At 42.2% G+C, this 20,825-nt stretch overlaps 2 protein-coding genes across 2 annotated transcripts; both read left to right on the top strand.

Annotated features, from left to right (window-relative positions):
* Window positions 1–196: 196 nt before the first annotated feature.
* LOC124287709 (U3 small nucleolar ribonucleoprotein protein MPP10-like) lies at window positions 197–20,302 on the top strand. The gene is made up of 12 exons (XM_046724233.1): window positions 197–304; window positions 2,137–2,370; window positions 3,060–3,538; window positions 11,545–11,648; window positions 12,255–12,372; window positions 13,444–13,585; window positions 14,557–14,624; window positions 16,148–16,291; window positions 16,383–16,493; window positions 18,293–18,400; window positions 18,950–19,180; window positions 20,132–20,302. Exons 3-12 carry the CDS (start codon window positions 3,122–3,124, stop codon window positions 20,273–20,275), a joined length of 1,587 nt encoding a protein of 528 aa, XP_046580189.1. The 5' UTR covers window positions 197–304; window positions 2,137–2,370; window positions 3,060–3,121; the 3' UTR covers window positions 20,276–20,302.
* On the top strand, window positions 225–2,374 carry LOC124287693 (U3 small nucleolar ribonucleoprotein protein MPP10-like). The gene is made up of 2 exons (XM_046724211.1): window positions 225–304; window positions 2,137–2,374. Exons 1-2 carry the CDS (start codon window positions 225–227, stop codon window positions 2,372–2,374), a joined length of 318 nt encoding a protein of 105 aa, XP_046580167.1.
* Window positions 20,303–20,825: the final 523 nt, after the last annotated feature.

The raw sequence follows: 20,825 nt of genomic DNA, 5'->3' as shown, positions 1-20,825 counted from the left end.
TTTTATGGCCAATAAACAAAAATATGATGTTGTACTTTTTTAAAAGTTAGCACTACGCGTACGGTTTTAAAATCAAATTTAGAGCTCTTATAATTTTGTTATATAGCTCTGATTTTCAACACGGTTCGTTTATATCCAAATTCACACCGCCCTGACAGACAGACAAGCACACAGTTTCGTCCTCACCGTAATCCTAGTTTTGTGAATAACCACTAAAAACAAATATGGCTGCCACCATGGGCAGCATGCGACGGAACTTGAAAGACTTTTCTACCCTTCTGGAAAGGCCCGAAATATTTCTCAGGTTCGTTTCCAATAATGAGAGGCAGTTAGTTGCCTACTAAGGGTATCAGTTTTAGTATTAAAAATCTACCCGTGTGTTGAAGCGTATATCGTGTTTGGACAGTAGAGTAACCTAATTTCGCGAGTGTCCTCGGATAATAAAACACGTGCATTCTAGCCTTACTATTACCTAACAAACGTCACTTTCATTCATTGTCGGGTAAAACGGGAGTACTGCACTTTACTGGGCACACTTTTTCAGGCTATTTATCGCTGCTGGGGTTCCCTAACCCTAACCCTTGCCCCTAACCCTAAGGATCGTAAAGGGTGCCTAACCCCAAGGATAGTAAAGGGTGCCTAACCCTAAACCCTAACCCTAAGGATCGTAAAGGGTGCCCTAACCCTAAGGATCGTAAAGGGAGCAGCGAGGGCTGCGCCCGGTAAAGTGCATTCTAGCCGGTAAAACATATCTTTCTCTTATTGAAAACAACGGTAAAGTGCAGTACTCCCCTTTCTTCTATTGAAAACAACGGTAAAGTGCAGTACTTCCCCAAAATTTAAGTTAGGGTTAGGTTTAGAGTTGGGGGAACGGAAAGAACTCTTTCAGCGATGGAGTGAGTGTGTTTAGATACAGTGTGACCAGTATTCCAGTTTTATCATGGCATCACTTAATGAATGTAATTAACAAATATGAAATTAAATTTGTATTTGCTACATCAAAATTCTGTAAGGGTCCTCCAGATTTGTGTATTGGGTATCCAAAGTTGTGTCTAAGCTAGTCAAATGATGTACAATTACTTCAAATGAGGTACAGATCAGATGGGATTTTTTTTATATGTATTAGCTATTTTTGATGAGACTGATTTGTGTAGTTATGGATCATGTAGCATCACCAAAGTATACAAACTGAATAACATAGACAGAGGCATTGTGGACAATGACACATTTTGCTGTTTTAGCCAATTTGCTGTCATTAACTGCTGAAAGCAGTCTATGATATGTTAAATATTTTATATGTGATCAAGTCCTGGTTATAACAAACATTAATTATGCATTAATGTATCATCAAACCTTCTTAAAATCTGTTTCAGTAACTAATGAATCATTAATAACTAGTTGTATCAGTAGGGTTTGATGTAACCATTAGTTAACATGGTTAATGGATATGTGATACAACAGGGTCCTGCCTGCAGATGTGGGTTCCCAAGTCATCCTCACTACACTGAAATAATATAGGAGCTGGCAGTGTTTTCACAACCTTTGGACATACTGAGTATATTAATGGTGGATATACTAGCCTGTGGCTCAGATGTAACAATACAATCACTCTAACTAACCATCTGTAGGTAGTGCAGCAGGTATATCATGTGCATGCCATACTTTGTTTAACACTGATGCCAAAGTCAGTACTACTACTAGCATTACATATGTGTCAAGTTGGCCTGTGTAGAGTTGATGGGAGGACCCAGAGGGGGGAGCCTGTCAGCTAGTGGCTGATAACATGAACACTGGAGTAGTTACCAGTCAGCTACTGGGCTTGGTGTTGTTGTTGTTTTTACTACTCAAAGTTCCCATCTTTTATCCCAAGGTAGCAATAAATATATTTAGCATGAGATACAACATACACACAGAACTGTAAACGTAACCATGATAACTGTCTTGTATATTGTGGGCTAAGTAAAATAATAAATATATATTACTGTCTTTACCTAACTTTGATCAATCAAGTTGATTGTTTCCATGTTTAGAAATACTCTATGGTTATTAAGTAGTGTAGGTCTCCTGTTTGAAGACCTAAAATTAATTAATCAACACACACGTTATGAACCTAGTTTATACTTTCTTACCTTTTAGCACCCAGCCATCTTTATGCAAGAAGTTAAGGACTGCCACCAAAGCTGTGTATGACTTTGCAAAGAACCAGGAATCTGATTGTACTTCTGACAAAGGAGTACTTCCTCGACTAATTGTGAAAGACTTCGACGAGGAACAGATCTGGCAGGAAATAGAATTACAGAACACGCACAGTGTGAAGAAGCTGCTTGTTGCTGTGTCTGAAGTTCTTGTCAAGAAAAACATTAGTTTTAAGTAAGTTATACTGAAATTTGCAGGCACAGTCAACCAGAATGGCTTTGGCCTGTTCGGTGATGATTTAGCAGATGAAGTATAAGCTGTAGCATCATAGTACTGATAACTGATGTAGTAGCTGTGTGGTCCAGTGGATAGAGTGTCTGCCTGGAGAGCTGTGTGTCAGTGTTTGATCCCCAGACAGGACAAGTGATGGTAGGAGATGACACCTGTTGTTAGTATGTTACTCAGTAACTCACTGACTGGTCAGTTCGCTGTTTGTATTCTTTATATAAGTGCCGCATCCATGTTAAAATTGCGTCATGGTACATCAGTGGGCTAGTACTGTAAAACCAGCTTTAGTCGTGACTAGTACAAGCCACACACACAACATGTAAGTGCTTGGTCTTGTTGAACCCTTTTAAACTCAGCCTGTCCATTAAACAAGGAATATGTGCTAGTATATTGTAATTCTAAATGTTGAAATGACATTTTGTATGCATGATATGTTTGCTCTTTGAATAAGGTGTTGAAAGATTAATTCTGATGGTAAGTGCATTGCAACTTTTACAAATACTTAGTTGTGTTTGGGATAATACAGTTGCATTGTGATAGTGTTTCTTACTTTCTATCCTCTCACCCAAATACTGATGATACCCAGAACATAGAAGCAAACTTTGTCAGGAGCATTTTTTACTCATTTGTTGTAGAGGTGGGGCCTTACCTTCACCTAAGAGGGGGAAAGAGAAAAAGGTTGAGTTGACGGAGGAGGATGAAGCTAGCAGCGATGATGCAGATGATGAGCTGCTGCAACGGATCAAGACGCGACTACGAGGGGGGAGAAGATGGGGGCGACTCGGAGGATGTTGATGACTTTGATGTGGGGTCAAGTGACCTTGAGATGGGGGAGGATGAGATGATGGACGATGATGATGATGAGGAGGAGGACATTCAAGATGACAACAGACAGAAGAAAGCAAAGAAGTTAAAATACAAGAGTGTGGTGGATGACACATTTTTCAAATTGTCTGAAATGGAGGCATTTTTAGTGCAGGAAGATGCTAGGGAAGAGAAACGTCGTCGATTGGAATCTGGGGGTAATGACGGCGATGAGAGTGACGATGACGAAGATGAAGAAGATGATATTGACATGTTTGCTGAAATCCCTACGTCAGACGAGGAGGATGGGGTTAGTATTCAACAGCCAATAGCTTATTCCATCACATGCATTGTTAACCAGATTCAATCTTGCCGTAAGGCCCAACAATATAATTTACAATGAAGATTGGTTGCTATAATGTTTTTAAAGGTATGTGAAATTGGTCTTGTGGCTTCAGTTGTGAGAAGTAGAGATCAAATGGTGAGTGTTTTGTTCTACGGTGCTTCTTTCGGAATCTACGGATCATTGTTCCTCGTTCCAGATTTGTACTGCTTATAAGACCACCATTACGGTCAAGTGGATAGAGGGTCTACTCAGAGGGATATGTTCATGTTTGATACTCGGACATATCATACCAAAATATGTTAAATGATGGTACTTGTTGCTTCCCTTCCTGGCGGTAGGCATTAAGGAGATAGAGCAAGGAGTACTCAGTTGTAGTCAGTATGAGTGTCTGAGTGGGGTATCCATGTTGAACATCAGTCCCACAGTAAAATAAGCCCTTAAGGCACGCCTAAAGTTTTAGAGACATAACTCACCTCTAGTCATTTAATCCGCAAAACATTTACGCAAATGACAAACAGAGTGATGGGAGTACTGATTAAGAGATTAATTTGATTAGCATATATGAAACATCAAATTTTACTTATATTCTGAACATAAAATCTTCACAACATACTTATTTTTCCTTATCCTGACTCATGCTTATTGCTTGTCTTCTTTTTCTTCTTCCAAAAGCCCGAACCTAGTGGAACAGTGAAGTGTATCAGCCCAATTGAAGTTCCCTTCAATAAAAATCACTCATTAGTACTCTTCACCAAAGAGAGAGTTAGCTCCCTTCCATATTCTGAACATAAAATCTTCAGGAGCATACTTATTTTTCCTTATCACTGAGGCTTATTGCGCCACCTGCACCATGTGCCTCCTCTCTCCTTCTTAAGCCCAGTGAGCTGGGCGTGGGAGCGCCTGTGTCTCCCAACACACTATATCCTTTATTTATATTTAGTTTAGTACCTCTTTATACTTAGTATAGAGGTGTTACTAGTATCCTTATTCAATTTTGCATTGATTATTAATCGTGTTTCTGCTGTTTATTCACGGTTAAGCGTGCTTGTTCAACAGTTTACGTTAATGAGAATCTGCACAGATTGTAAACTATGTTACTCTGATACAGACCCACATTTAAAATGCCCTAGTTGCATTACTCCATGTTCATTTGTTTCTCGTTGTAAATTATGTATTAATTTACCAATTTCTGCCTTTGATAAATATTTATGTTCCGTTTTTAGGCGGAAGGCAGATAAATCTAAGTAAACAAATCTCAGTCATGGCTAATAGATCACATATTAATGTTCCCTGTCAACTGTTGACTGACTGACCATACACCGACTGGTGGCATGCCTGAAGTTTCCCTCGGGGGATAAGCGTGGGGCCTTGATCTGCTATGTCCAAGAAGCGACCTGCGTCTCAAGATCTGTCGTCTTCTCAGTCTAAGACTAGTAAAGCATCCACATCTTCTGTGCGCTCGTACACCCAGGTCTACTACTGGCGTCAAAGGGAAGTCTACAAAATCTAATAATTTTGCCTCTGATATTTTACCAGTCACAGAATTAGCCTTATATGATGATGACATTCCGATTATCATTCAGAGATTACGTCACAAGAAGCGTCCGGTATCATGCGACTGTCACCTCAGCGCAGATTAACACACAACCCGGAGATGCCTACGCTGTCACCAGAAATTTTGACTGAGGGTCCGTCACCTTGACAGAGAGACAACCCTCATCATCAGCGCGGAACCGCCTCAGGCGACCTGGTCAACCATATCATGAGGCTGATGGAAGACCGTTACGGTTTACAGAGGCCCCAGAGCCACGGGCCCCAGAGCCCACCCCATACTAAGTCATACAGGGCCCCAGAGCCGCCTTGGCTTCAGCGTGGGGCCCCAGAGCCCACAGGCGGCGCTCTCCGCGAAGGGCATCCCAGCCCGGAGCGAGCTCTTTGCATAGGGAATCCCAGGTCACCTCCGCGAAGGAGCTAGAACCTCACCTATTGCGAGAGGCTTCGCGGAGAAGGAGCTCTTCGCCGAGCACCACTTTGTAATTCACAGAGGTCGTTCGCGAAGCAAGCAGCTCACATGTCGATTCGGACACTGACTTCGAGACATTCGCGAAGGACGCGAAGGCTAAGTGGTTCCATTTCTACCTCGCCTAGAAGAGCTTCACGAAGCCCCCAGCGTTCGCGGAATATCCAGCGTTCGCGAAGCCCCCAGTGTTCGAGAAGCCCACAGCGTTTGCGAAGCCCTCACCGTTCGCAAAGCCGTCAGCCTTCGCGAAGGATATCTTCTCCAAGGTCTCCGTACACTAGCCACTCATCAGTCCGTTCTCCACAGTCCTCACATAGATCTTCCCATAGATCTAGGACTCCGAAAATATGACCATCGTCAGAAGAGGAGGATGGTATCATTTTCTCAGACGCTGAGATAAGATATTGGATGGTGAACGAATTACAACTTGCCTCCCCATCAAAGAACGAGGATGCAACTCAGACTTATCTGAGGAAGGATGATGATGTGGATTATATCACCTTACCTCCTATTGACCCAATCGCAGCCGTACCAGCTAAACAAGATACAGTCTACTCCAAATCCACTAAAGCCCAATCTACTCATTTACCGGTCTTCAATGCCAAGAAATTTGCTGGACATAATATGGAACCCTTTTTCAAGGCCCAGGATATTGATGACAACTTTCAACTTATCTCTGATACCAAGTCCAGAAGTTACAGAGTAGACGATTGCAAACTGGCCCAATTAGATACCATTTCCAGAAGGATGTTCTTCGGATTAAATAGATCTAGGACTATTAATGAGACTCTCATCACCAAGTTCAAGAATTCTACAGATGAGGAAGACAGAATGATCTATTCAGCTCTACTCATGCAGAAAAAAGACCACCAATTTCTTACAGAACACCTTTCGGCGCTTACTGAAACTACTACCATGACTCGTCGGCAAGGACTACTAGCCTCCTGCTCTTGGAATAAACAATTCACAGAGCCTCTTTACACAGCTCCATGGTCATCGCCTTTCTGTTTGGTGGCAACATAAACAAGGTCTCCAAAGAAGTATCTAAAGATTCCAGAGAGGTACTCATGATTAGATCCATGGATACCTTAGCGAGCATGCTTTAAACAGTCAGCACAGAGATACTCGGGCAAGGCTCAGTTCTCAGGGCTACAGAGAGCACAGGGACAAGAAACTAGCTGCAGCTAATAATCCCAAGGATTCTTTTAAATTAAGCCCATACAGCAAATTTAGAGGAGGATCAGCGAGAGGCAGATCATCCAGAGGTGGCCGTGGATTTAAGCGATGAAAGGCAGGGTTGGAACGACTGGAGTCTTCCACCCCAGTCGTTCCAGTACAACCTTCTCAAGTGGGTGGGCGTCTTCAACTACACTGGGAAAACTGGGGAATACTACAAGATCCTTATGTATCCAACATCCTACAGCACGGATATCTCATACAACTCAAGGCCAAGCCGCCGTTAACAGTCAACCCACCAAGGTTCAGCGTTCAACCGGCTCAACTACCTATGTTAAGAGAAACAGTACAGTCTCTGCTAAACAAACAGGCCTTAGAAGTTCTGGATCAACGAAACATCGCATTACCAGGTTTCTACTCCCCAGTTTTCCTAGTGCGAAAAGAATTCCAAGGAGAAGTATGTCGTCTCATTTACAACATGAGCACCTTCAACAGAGAATATCTATGCAAACCACCAGCGTTTAGCATGATACATTTACCACAACCCGACAATTAATTAGACCCACTAGATTACATGGCCAGCATAGATTTGCAAGGCGCATATCTACACATTCCGATTCATCCCAGCTCAAGGAAATATCTAAGATTTATCCTAGGCGGCATACATTACCAATGGAAAGTACTTCCCTTCGGAATCACTTCAGCCCCTTGGGTATTCACAAGAGTAACCAAGCCTATTGTCTCTTACCTACATCGTCAAGGTCTGCGGAGCGCATTTTACCTAGATGACGGTATACAAGTGGATCCAGATCCACAGCGTCTCAGACTACAGCTGAACTTTATAATCAAGCTACTAACTCAATTAGGTTGGTTAGTAAATCTACTCAAGTCGGACCTGAAACCAACACAGGATCTGCACTTTCTAGGTATACGATTCCTCACAGCTCAGAATCGGTTAGTAGTCCCGGAGGACAGATGGATCAAGATCCAACAACTGATTCCTCAAGCCCTACTCTCTCCGTTACCACTACGACAGTGGCAGAGCCTATTGGGACTACTCACATCAGCTCAAGTCTTGACACTCAGAGGCAGGCTTCAATTACGTCCATTACAAGTCCTCATCAATGCTCATCTCGAGGACCCTCTACCGTTCAGTCTACCAGATTACGTCAAACCACATCTACTCTGGTGGACCAAGAGATTGAATGTTTGTGCAGGCGTCTCCTTAGTAGAGCCGGAATCGAAAATACATCTCTACGCAGACGCAGCGTCACTAAAAGGTTGGGGAGCCCAACTTGCCCGGCAGGACAGCGTCAGGCCTATGGAGCAACCAAGAGAGCAAATGTCACATAAATCTGCTAGAGATGCAAGCAGTCATAAACGCCATAAGTCACTGGAGCAACTTACTACAGAACGCTCAGTTGATGATTCACACGAACAATTCAACAGTGGCATTTTATGTGAACAAACAAGGTTCAACAAGATCACTAAACCTACTCAATCGTTGTTTCAGACTGTTCGATTTAGTCGACAGTCTAAACATACATGTCAGAGCGTGCCACATTCCAGGAGCAAAGAATGTGTTAGCAGACGCTCTCTCTCGGCCACACCAACCGTCACCGACAGAATGGATGCTCCACACAGAGATATTCAATCAAATAATCATGGAAATAGGATCTCCATTGATAGACCTATTTGCCACTCGATTCAACAAACAACTGACAACCTTCGTATCGCCAGTGCCAGACCCATTAGCATGGGCAACGGACGCACTAAGCATATCGTGGGAGGGACTCAACGCGTACGCTTTCCCGCCTCCTTAATGACCACAAGTCTTACAGAAAATCAGTCAAACGAAGAGCCTCGATCTCATTTTGGTCGCGCCATACTGGCCTGCGAGAACGTGGTTTCCAGATCTCATGCTAGGAATCGGAAAACCAGTACTTCAGCTCCCACTGCGCACCAATCTATTGATACATCCGCACACCAAACAAGTGCACAAGACACCAGAAGCATACCAACTTCACGTGTGGATTGTATCAAGGCATGTTTGAATAAGAGAGGTTATTCTGCCAGAGCGGCTAAAGCGGTCACGCTTGCACTACGTCACTCAACTCGTAACTTGTACGATGACAAATGGCACAGCTTTGTCAATTATGCTGCTAAGAAAGGATTTACAGCCAGATATGCTACACATCCTCAAGTGGCAGATTTCTTATGTTACCTACGTCAACCTAAGAATCTAAAAGGCTCAACCTTGTCCACTTATCTTGCAGCTTTAAGTTCTGTCATAACTATGAGAACGGGCGTCAAATTGACCAAAACACCGGAGTTACTCGCTTTGTTACGAGCGTTCCGATTGGAAGACCAGAAACGGAAGTTTCAAGCTCCAGCATGGGATCTAAATATAGTACTCCAACACCTCACAAGTGAGGCTTATGAGCCTTTGTTATCTGCATCGTTTGAATCACTGACCCACAAGACCTTATTCCTTTTAGCATTAGCTACTGCTGCCAGGATGTCTGAGATTCACGCTTTGGATTACGAGAGAACACGCTTTGATGATACTCATAACATCGCTCATCTGGGACTTCGCTGGGATTTTATAGCTAAAAATCAACTGCCAGGTCAACCAGACAGGTTGTTCCATGTCCCAGCTCTCTCATCCATACTTGGACCGCATGATACGATGGACCTATCACTTTGCCCTGTATGCACTGAAAATATATCTCCAACGATCCAAGAAAAGTAGAGGGAAATTCAAAAGATTGTTTATCCCTATATCCACCGCTTCACAGACAGAAGTGTCGCGTACTACAATTTCTATTTGGATCAGAACTGTCATACTACGAGCCTACAAGGCTGCTGGACTCGACCCTCCAAGAGCTTCTAATCCTCACGAAATTAGAGCGCTAGCCTCAACTCTCGCTCTACATGGAAATTGCTCATTGAATACCATTATGGAGGGATGTTTTTGGAGATCCGATATGGTGTTTGCCAACCACTATCTGAGAGATATCACCACCAAGGATGTCTCAGGTATCCACCATTTCGGTCCCATGGTCCTCGCTCAACAGTTGACAGTTCCACGGAGAAGATAAGTTGATCTTACAGATTTTATACTTATCTCATAACAGTACTAATAGCTACATGCTATATATATAATTTTTGCTTAAGTTTAATTTATTATCTTAAGCTCAGTACTTTGATTCTATATCATACTATATATATGTTTCAACTCCTAGGAGTTCTACTATTATATATATGTTCAGCTTATATTATCAATATTTAAGCTCAGTCACATGTTCAATTCATAACATGTATTAGTTAACAAACTCTAAGTAGTTGGTTACTATTATACAGCTTAAGTTATATTATATCTTAAGCACAGTACTATTACAGCTTATATATATACATATTGTAAGCTTCATACTTTGGTTCATTATAAAAGTATTCACTATAAACTCTCAGAAGTTTATACTATCACATTAATGGCTTCAATTTACCTTAATGTTGTATATACTTTTTTACCTTCACTAAATTGTAATAACCTTTTATATGGCAGCTGATAAGTTAACAGCAGGAATTCTTCAGTTCAGTGCCTTTATGAAGTTCCCATAGAGTTATTACAATCATCTCAGTTCAAAATCACTAATTATTAAAAATCCAAAGTATATATAATCCCACCTCCTGTTCCGTCGGATTCTATAAGCAATAAGCATGAGTCAGGATAAGGAAAAATATGAAATTTTTAGAGTAAAATTAATATTTTATACTTATCCTGACTCATGAGGTAAGCCCTCCGATCCTCCCACTAAACACTTTGGATTTCTTCGGAAAAATAAAGTGTCGGGCTCAAAATAAAAAGAGGAGAGAGTGAGGCACATGGGTGCAGGTGGCGACCTCGTTCCCGCGCTTGCGGAAGGGAGCTAACTCGTGGTGAGTACTAATGAGTGATTTTTTATTGAAGGGAACTTCAATTGGGAGATACACGTGTTCCACTAGGTTCGCAAGAAGAAGAAGACAAGCAATAAGCATGAGTCAGGATAAGTATAAAATATTAATTTTACTCTAAAAATTTCATTTTAATACTATGACTTAATATCAGCCTGAACCGGTAAGTCAGTTTTGTGATATTTCATGGAATGTACTTGAATACTACATTGCTTTGCATCTAAGGACAGCTTTGACAAGGCAAGGAGGCCACACCCCATCTGTGTATAAGTTGGGGCACCAACATGTTGTGTGGAAATTATTATTAAAGTAGAGTGGGTGTAATTTGTCTCATTTATTTAAGTGCATTCTTACAAAAATCTTACACAAAGGTCCCATCTCCATGATTTCTTTTTTCATCTATTGGTTCTACTAGTACCTGGTGAGGTGAAATTGGGTTCAACGTCGTGTTTGAGACTATATTTCGCCCATATGACGACGTGCATGCATGCATGCGTGTGTATGTGTATGTGCGGCTGCTTGTACTTGCCCAGACTGAAGATTCATTATACTGATCAGTCCTTGTTGTACTCATTAATGTAGAGCGTCAGGCAGGGACCAACAAGTACCATATTTTAATGTCTTTTGGTATGACGCAGTCGGGGATCAAACCCACGACCTTCCACTCTCCGGGCGGACGCTCGAACCACTACACACAGAGGTGGTCTCTACTGGTACCTAGTAGAAGAAAGAAAATAATTGTCTTATGAATTGTTTATCAATTTGTTGCTCATTACATGTAGGTGAGATGATGATGTTATGAGTGTTCTCTTCAATCAAGGGAGGAGAGCTGAGGTATGAAGATTTCTTCGACCCTCCTGATGAAGAACCAGAGAAAAAAGAGAAAAAGAAAAAAGTGAAATTCGTAAATGAAGAGAAAGAAAGGTGACTGAAAATTTTACAGTTTCTTGAATTCCACTTGACTGTCATTTTATGGTAATTTTGAGCTGTGAGGGTTCCAGTTTAATAGTGCCAAGCAACAATAGTGTGATGTACAAGGCAACCTAATGGATTGTTAGTAGCCCCAAAGCTGGTTCAGTTGTTTACAGACTGCCATCCCATTGCTGCACTATTGCTGAATGTGGTTTTAATCCAGCTTGATGTTGAAAATTAAGTTCAAAATCATTCCAACAATACTTCAGCTATTTCATTTTCAAGCTGTATGTTGTGCACTATGATCATGATGATCGTGTTTGAAGCACAACCTTCCCTCACAAGTCTAATCATATAACCTCTTTCAGGACATACACCTGTTTATAGTAAAACTTGTTAGGTAATACAATAATAAAATTCACAAAAGTAAGGTATTAACGCTAAATATAGACGTAACAGCTACCTAGTGGGGTTTAGGATAATTCTACCTTGAGTACTTGTTTATAAAATGTCTACCCATCCCAGCCCTTACCATGGTAAAATGTCTAATAAACATTGGCTTCTGTAGCCAGTGTGTTGTGTATGTGAAGTATAACTCATTTACTCCTGACTTCACAGTGAAGAAGACAACATGTCTGAGGAAATGGAATCCGACCGGGAGGAAGCCGCCAATAACAAGGTCAAGGACTCTACTAAAGCAGAGTTTCTGTCTACCTTTGAAAAGAGGCAGGAGAAGGTAGATATCCTTTAAGTTACGTGACAAATGAGTAACGAGGGCTGATGATGGGGATATGTGTCCGTTTTCCATAGAAAGCGATCTCTGATAATGGCCAACAAAAACCATCTCCTTACATACATGTAAACATGAAGTATTATATTTTTCTAAGAAATTAAAATTCAGTCCAAAGTTATTGTTACATACAAAATTATGTCAGTCAAGCCATGTCACAGGTGTGGGTGGAATGATAAGATGTGTAAAGAACACTGTGTAGATATGGTAACAAGCATTCTCTGTATGAAAAAGCGTTTACTACCAGCCTTCTGTGCGTGTTTCTTATGAAGCTGAATGGAGCATATAATATTTACTAGAAATAACATTAAATCAGGTATATTGGACATACCAATGTTATTCATTGGATAAAGGAAAGCAAGTAAGGTGTGCAGTAATGAATTGTCTAATAGGCCCAACGTGTGTGCACTGATTGATATTGTTTACTCCAAAAGGGTTAAAGAACAACCAGTTATTGTGTTGTAAGTACCTGTTGTAATATGAAGGAATCAGGTATTATTTAACTATTTGGACTAGTTTATTGAAGAGGTCAAAGTGGTTTTGGTTGTTTCTAAAGCATTTCTGTTTATCAGTTAAATGTTTAACACTCTGTAAGTCACTGATATATGCTGGATTTGCTGATCAGTCAAGTAGTCAGTTTGTATGTCAGGAATAACAATATATGGATGAAGAACTTCTTTAGTACAGTGAAAGTGACATGTAGGTGTAGATTCTATCACCATTATCAAGCAAACAACATCAGTTGTCCATCCATGTAGTGTTTTCCTTCCTTACTGCCTCAACTTCTAAATGCTTTCCAAAGAAGTTGTTAGTAAGTTAGACTGATAGAACTCTGGTCAGTTTACCTTTGACATGTTTCATCTGAATAGCTGGGAATCTTAACACCCGTTTTAATCGAAGATTCTCTTTGAGGAACCATGTGACTGTTTACATAGAAGTGACAAATCTCTATACTTGTGACTGTTTGTCATGTGTTGGTCTAAAACCTGCCTGCATCAATCTGTGTCTGTTCGGTAGTTGAAGAAACGCATCGAGCATCTAGAAAAGGCAAGTCTGGCAGACAAGACATGGCAGTTGTCAGGGGAGGTAGCCGGACCAGCCAGGCCTGAAAACAGCCTGCTGGAAGAGCATTTGCAGTTTGATGTCACGACACGGGCAGGTTAGGGTTGTCTCCCTTTGCTAAGCGAGCCTTCTGCAAGGATAGGTTTCAGATCTTTTCATCACAAAAAATAAGTGAATAAGAAGTGATCAATATGTGCTTATATGGTCAGTATCTGAAAATAATCCTGGTTGACATGCAGGAAGAGTGGCTAGATGTTTCACTCTCATCTATTCAAAGAATGGAAGCAGAATAACAGCAAAACCTTTTGAGACATTGCTTTTATAGTTTGTAGTATTTTGGTAATAATTTTACACCATGTGTGTGGAGGCCATGATGGAAGGGTATCTCATTAGTTATGACACTTGTTTTATGAAACATTAACTGACAAAAGAGGACAATTGTTTCTTGAAACAGTTTGTCTGTTTGTAAGTAGTTGTATGATTTAGTTGAACAGACAGGTGAACTTTTCAAGGCATTATCAAGAAAGAATGCGTAATGCATGAGAGAGTAATGTTTATTGAAAATTGGAAGGAACTTACCAAAAATCTGTACTAGAATGTGTACTTCACTGAGAAAGTTTAAGATGTAGAATATGTTATGATTGACAACTTTCTAAAAGGTATTGTGTGTTCATAGCTTTCGGCCTGAGAGCCATGGCAAATATCACTTGTCAGAGGGGTACACAAAGTATGTAATCTAGAATATCAGTTGTAAGACTTCCATATTTTTTAATGCTGCATTGGCTGAGAGTGTTAGATCGCTGACTTGCTTGCTGGCAATTAGGTGTGGGTTAGAATCCTGGATGGGGCTCAACCAGTCCGTGCAAGAGTCTGTACTTTACGAGAAAGTGTAATTCCAAATATAACATATGTTGTATTTTACCACTTTCTGAAATGGATTTTGTATTATGAAAGTGTTCTTAGATAAGTATTGTATGTTCAATGTTGAAAGTCATCATTAAGGTGTTTTGAGTAATACATGCTTGTTATGTATGTATATGTAATCACTTTGTGTTTTGCTTTTGACAGCCCCTGTAGTGACAGAAGAGACAACCAAATCAATTGAGGACATCGTACGTCAGAGGATTAAGGACAAGGTGAGTCTGAACAGTAACAGGCATTGACAGCCAGGTCTCTATAACCTCGTAGTTAGAAATGTATGATATGACAGTATGGTTGGACGTGATGGGTTAAGATGTGGATGTCCTCGAATAGGTGGACATATGGATGCATGTGTTGATGGTGCTTGGTTGGGTGGTCATGATGGTGCAGGTGTGGATGGGTGGTCATGATGGTGCAAGTGTGGATGGGTGGTCATGATGGTACAGTTGTCGATGGGTGGTCATGATGGTGCAGGTGTGGATGGGTGGTCATGATGGTGCAGGTGTGGATGGGTGGTCATGATGGTGCAGGTGTGGATGGGTGGTCATGATGGTGCAGGTGTGGATGGGTGGTCATGATGGTGCAGGTGTGGATGGGTGGTCATGATGGTGCAGGTGTGGATGGGTGGTCATGATGGTGCAAGTGTGGATGGGTGGTCATGATGGTGCAGGTGTGGATGGCTGGTCATGATGGTGCAGGTGTGGATGGCTGGACATGATGGGTGCAGGTGTGGATGGGTGGCCGTGATGGGTGCAGGTGTGGATGGGTGGCCGTGATGGGTGCAGGTGTGGATGGTGCTTGGATGGCTGGTCGTGATGGTGCAGGTGTGGATGGGTGGACATGATGGGTACAGGTGTGGATGGGTGGTCATGATTGGTGCAGGTTTGGATGGGTGGCCATGATGGTGCAGGTGTGGATGGGTGGCCATGATGGTGCAGGTGTGGATGGGTGGTCATGATGGTGCAGGTGTGGATTGGTGGTCATGATGGGTGCAGGTGTGGATGGGTGGTCATGATGTGTGCAGGTGTGGATGGGTGGACATGATGGGTGCAGGTGTGGATGGGTGGCCGTGATGGGTGCAGGTGTGGATGGGTAGACATGATGGGTGCAGGTGTGGATGGGTGGACATGATGGGTGCAGGTGTGGATGGGTGGACATGATGGTGCAGGTGTGGATGGGTGGTCATGATGGGTGCAGGTGTGGATAGGTGGACATGATGGGTGCAGGTGTGGATGGGTGGTCATGATAGGTGCAGGTGTGGTTGGGTGGTCATGATGGGTGCAGGTGTGGATGGGTGGCTGTGATGGGTGCAGATGTGGATGGTGCTTGGATGGGTGGTAATGATGGATGCAGGTTTGGATGGGTGGACATGAAGGGTGCAGCTGTGGATGGGTGATCATGATGGGTGCAGGTGTGGATGGTGCTTGGATTGGTAGTCATGACGGGTGCAGGTGTGGATGGGTGGACATGATAGGTGCAGGTGTGGATGGTGCTTGGATTGGTGGTCATGATGGGTGCAGGTGTGGATGGTTAGTCATGATGGGTGCAGGTGTGGATGGCTGGTCATGATGAGTGCAGATGTGGATGGGTGACATGATGGGTGCAGGTGTGGATGGGTGACATGATGGGTGCAGGTGTGGATGGGTGGCTGTGATGGGTGACTGACTAGGACAACGATTGTTGTGTGCTTTTGACAACGCTGTTTACTCAGTGTGCTTCAGGTGTGTTTGTGTTTCAGGCCTGGGATGATGTGGAGAGGAAGGTGAAGCCTAAAGGGGATGTGTTCGAGTACAAGAAGAGGATTGTCTTGGACCAGGAGAAGAGCAAGCAGAGTCTTGGCGACGTGTATGAACAGGAATTCCTCAAACAGCAAAAGGAGGAGGTAATTTCATTAAACAAAATACAACCATGTTTTGTATTGTCGTCATTGTGTGTCCTTTAGCTACTGTTGATGTTGATGTTTCTTGTTACAGAAAGAAGAAAGAGAGGAAGAAGATCCTAAGCATGAAAATATTCGCAAGTCCATGAGATCTTTGTTCCTCAAGCTTGATGCACTGTCCAACTTCCATTACACACCAAAAGAGGTAGTTATCTCATATGTAGTACTTTCCTGTATCATTAGTTCCTGTTTGGATCCTGTTTATACTCCTGATTAGATCAGGTGCTGGACGTGAGAGGCGGCCAAATGGATCCTGAAGTCAGACTCAGTGACTTGGATTGTCTGTTCCCTAGCATGAATGTGGACTCAAAATGTCCCTGTTAGTTCTATGTGAGGATGGGAGAGGTTGACCCCCAACATGTTTAGGTTGCAGCAGCTAGTCCTACTCTGACTATGTTGTGTCAGTAGTGATAATGATAATGCCCTGAAAAATAGCGTTACTGTTATTATAGCTAAAATGGATAGAATTTTTAATGAAATAAAAATAACGATATCGGTTTTAAAGCAGAGGTCACTGACACACAGTTTACAAATGTGGAAACAATGTACAACAAAACAGATGACATCACTGTTGTGAGTGACGACATTTGACCTTGACCTTTGCCCAGACGACCATTTTTGTCAGTGCTCAACAATGTTATAATGGCACAGGTACATGTGACGAATGTGAGTTAGAAATATCGTCAATATTGAACCCAAGTTCAAACGAGCCATAGGTGATTGGACATCAAGAGCTGAGCTCCTTATGACGTCGCCTAACAACAGGCATGATAATGGCTGGTCGTCAAGCAATTTTCACATCCCACCCCTACTGTCATTATACTGATGTTTGTCCACTGTTTGCATCCCACCCCTACTGTCGTCATAATGATGTTTGTCCCCTGTTCACATGCCACCCCTACTGATGTTTGTCCACTGTTCACATCCCACCCCTACTGTCGTCATACTGATGTTTGTCCCCTGTTCACATCCCACCCCTACCGTCATCATACTGATATTTGTCCACTGTCCACATCCCACCCCTACTGTCGTCATACTGATGTTTGTCCACTGTTCATATCCCACCCCTACTGTCGTCATACTGATGTTTGTCCCCTGTTCACATCCCACCCCTACTGTCATCATACTGATGTTTGTCCCCTGTTCACATCCCACCCCTACCGTCATCATACTGATGTTTGTCCCCTGTTCACATCCCACCCTACCGTCATCATACTGATGTTTGTCCCCTGTTCACATCGCACCCTACTGTCGTCGCCATACTGATGTTTGTCCACTGTTCACATCCCACCCCAACTGTCGCCATCATACTGATGTTTGTCCACTGTTCACATCCACACCCTACTGTCGCCATACTGATGTTTGTCCACTGTTCACATCCCACCCCTACTGTCATCATACTGATGTTTGTCCCCTGTTCACATCCCACCCCTACTGTCATCATACTGATGTTTGTCCCCTGTTCACATCCCACCCCTACCGTCATCATACTGATGTTTGTCCCCTGTTCACATCGCACCCCTACTGTCGTCATACTGATGTTTGTCCACTGTTCACATCCCACCCCAACTGTCGTCATACTGATGTTTGTCCACTGTTCACATCCCACCCCTACTGTCGTCATACTGATGTTTGTCCACTGTTCGCATCCCACCCTTACCGTCATCATACTGATGTTTGTCCACTGTTCACATCCCACCCCTACTGTCGTCATACTGATGTTTGTCCCCTGTTCACATCCGAACCCTTCTGTCGTCATACTGATGTTTGTCCCCTGTTCACATCCCACCCCTACTGTCATCATACTGATATTTGTCCCCTGTTCACATCCCACCCCTGCTGTCATCATACTGATATTTGTCCCTTGTTCACATCCCGTCCCTACTGTCATACTTGTGTTGTTGATTTTTGAGACTGTTCAGATGAATATGATTGTTTTGTCAGGCTCAGCCAGAGCTGAAGATTGTGTCCAACATGCCGACAATAGCAATGGAGGAGGTGGCACCTGTTAGTATCAGTGACCAGAAGTTGCTGGCGCCAGAAGAAGTAAAGGTAAATTGGCGATTTTTTTAGAACTACATGTACTCACATATCCATGAATATCTGGGTTACAATTGGTTTTCAGCAACAGATGCTTATCATAAGAGGTGACTAATTTGATCGGATGGTCAGACTTGCTGTCTTGGTTCACACATGTTATCATTTCCCAATTGCGTAGATCGATGCTCATGCTGTTGATCAACTCAACGCGATTATTCACAGACTACCGCCATATGGCTGGAGTATTGTTTAGTGCTGAGTTTAAACAACAAACAAGTGCACATAGGGGTGTGTAATGCAAGAAGTATCCTTGAGGCCAATATTGTCACGGCCAGGGTTTCAGCTAGGACAGTGACAATATTAGCCTTTACTTTGATACTGAGTGTTTTGTGTTGCATGCACCTGTGCATGTAATGTCATCCATTTCATAAATTCTCATCAGGAATAGTTCACTGTTGTCTTAGAATACATTCTTTTCATTCCCACACCAATAAAACAAATTAGTTCAAGCCAAAAACCTTTTTGAGTCCATGGATCTACAGTCTTTCATGTTGTGTGTAGGAGAAGGCCAAGCGAGATCTGAAAGGTGAGACGGAGAGGACAACGGAGGACAAGAAGAGGGACCACCGGGCGAAGAAGGAGAGGAAGAGGGCACGTCAGAAGGAGCGAGAACAGCGGGAGAAACTGGTGTCCAAGTTGAACCCAGGGCTAGGGAACAAATACAGCAAGGAAAAGGCTCTTCGTGACCTGGAGAAGATGGGCAAGTCTGACAGCTCCGTGACAGTCATGAAGGTGAGAGCTGTTCCGGATGTTCACACTGTTCTCAATGTGATGGTGTGTGTCTCTTGACCACCTGACATTGTCCTTCCCAAGCAACCAGGGCATGTCGAAAGAAGCAAGAAAATAAGAGATTACATAGATTGTTTGATTGCATAGATTGTTTGATTGCTTATCCAAGTATCCCACAGTGGGGGACATTTCCCTGATTCCTTTGGAGATTATCGAAATGTCTGTTCAATGACTATGTCCACTGAGACTGAAAACGTCTTATCCAACCATAAATCAAGGGTAAAATCTGAAACATTGTTTATCAACAATTTTATGTTTGAAAAATACTTTCAGCGAAACTCAAAAAATAGACGTAAATTATCTGTTGCTGACCTACATGTACATTCTGAAATGAATTTAATGGGAGTCTGAGATTCTCAAAAGCCTTGTGGTTGTTCAGTACCTTGTTGTGACCTTACTAAGCTACAGATGTTATGGTTGCACATTCCACTGAAATATCATTCCTCATATATCCTTATGTGTATTATGTTCAAATGCAAAACATCTGTAGCAAGGGACTTTCTATAGAAAGGTGAGAGGTGATTCTGTCATGTAGGGCAGCTATGAACAATAGATGGACTTCAATAGAGGTTTATAGGTTTAAGTAGAAAGAAACCACTATGAGACTAATTTTAAAAATTAAAATGTGATTGAAAAGAGTGGTGTGCTGTGAATGCACTCATGACTGGATCAAAGCACCAATAATTCATCATCATGTTTGAAACTATCTGTAAACGTCAAGATTATTACATGTATGTGTGCCACTCTCTAGATTGTGAAAAGTGATGACAATCTGGAAAACAACTCTTATTGAACTATTTGGCCAACTGCTTTTGATTGACGTGGTGATACTCTGCATGAAGCTAATATGCGTGCGAAATTGATCAAGGATGACGTGTTGTTTTTAACTTTCAGAGTGATTCAAGTAAGACAAGCCTGACGTCTTCGTCTGCTTTCTTCACCAAGCTACAAGATGAGGTAGCATCTCACATCAAACAGAGGCAGGATGACAAGAAAAGGGGAAAGAAGAAAACATCATCAGTGAAATTAAAATTGTAGATATGGAAATAAAACATTAGAAATGTTGCAAGTGTTGATGTCACTTTTCAAGGGAAAAGGTATTGTTTTACTAGAGATTTGGTTCGTGCCAGAAATATACAATTTTGAAACTCCTGACAAATTGAAATCCAAATGAAAGTTGTCAGATCAGTTTATACTGACAACTCAATACATAGAGTAAATGTTGTGCTGCAATATTGAAGCCTGCATTCCTCTACAGACATCTCAAAGTCTGCGTGCTATGATGGCAGCTGAATCTGTACAGATCAGATTCTCAATATGGCATAGAGAACATGCTATTAAATTCTCCAGATTTTTCTTGCGCTTTTTATGTCAAATTGAGACAGACAAAGTGGAAGTTGATATGAATGCTTCCTTAGGTGAGTTAACGTCTTTGGTATTTAGTGGCATTTAGAAGTTGGTGTGATGAGCGAGGAGAGTTCTATGGATATATAATATGAGCGACGTTTCAGTTTAGCTACTAACACGGTCATCAAGCAAGTGATGTACAATACTGAAGGCAAGGCTATATATACATTGTAAAGTTTGA

Source organism: Haliotis rubra, unplaced genomic scaffold (assembly GCF_003918875.1).
Source record: "Haliotis rubra isolate DU_JTF1 unplaced genomic scaffold, ASM391887v1 Scf405, whole genome shotgun sequence".
NCBI classification, from domain to species: Eukaryota; Metazoa; Mollusca; class Gastropoda; order Lepetellida; family Haliotidae; genus Haliotis; species Haliotis rubra.
The sequence above is the reverse complement of the archived record's forward strand: the minus strand, read 5'-3'. Positions and strand labels throughout refer to the sequence as shown.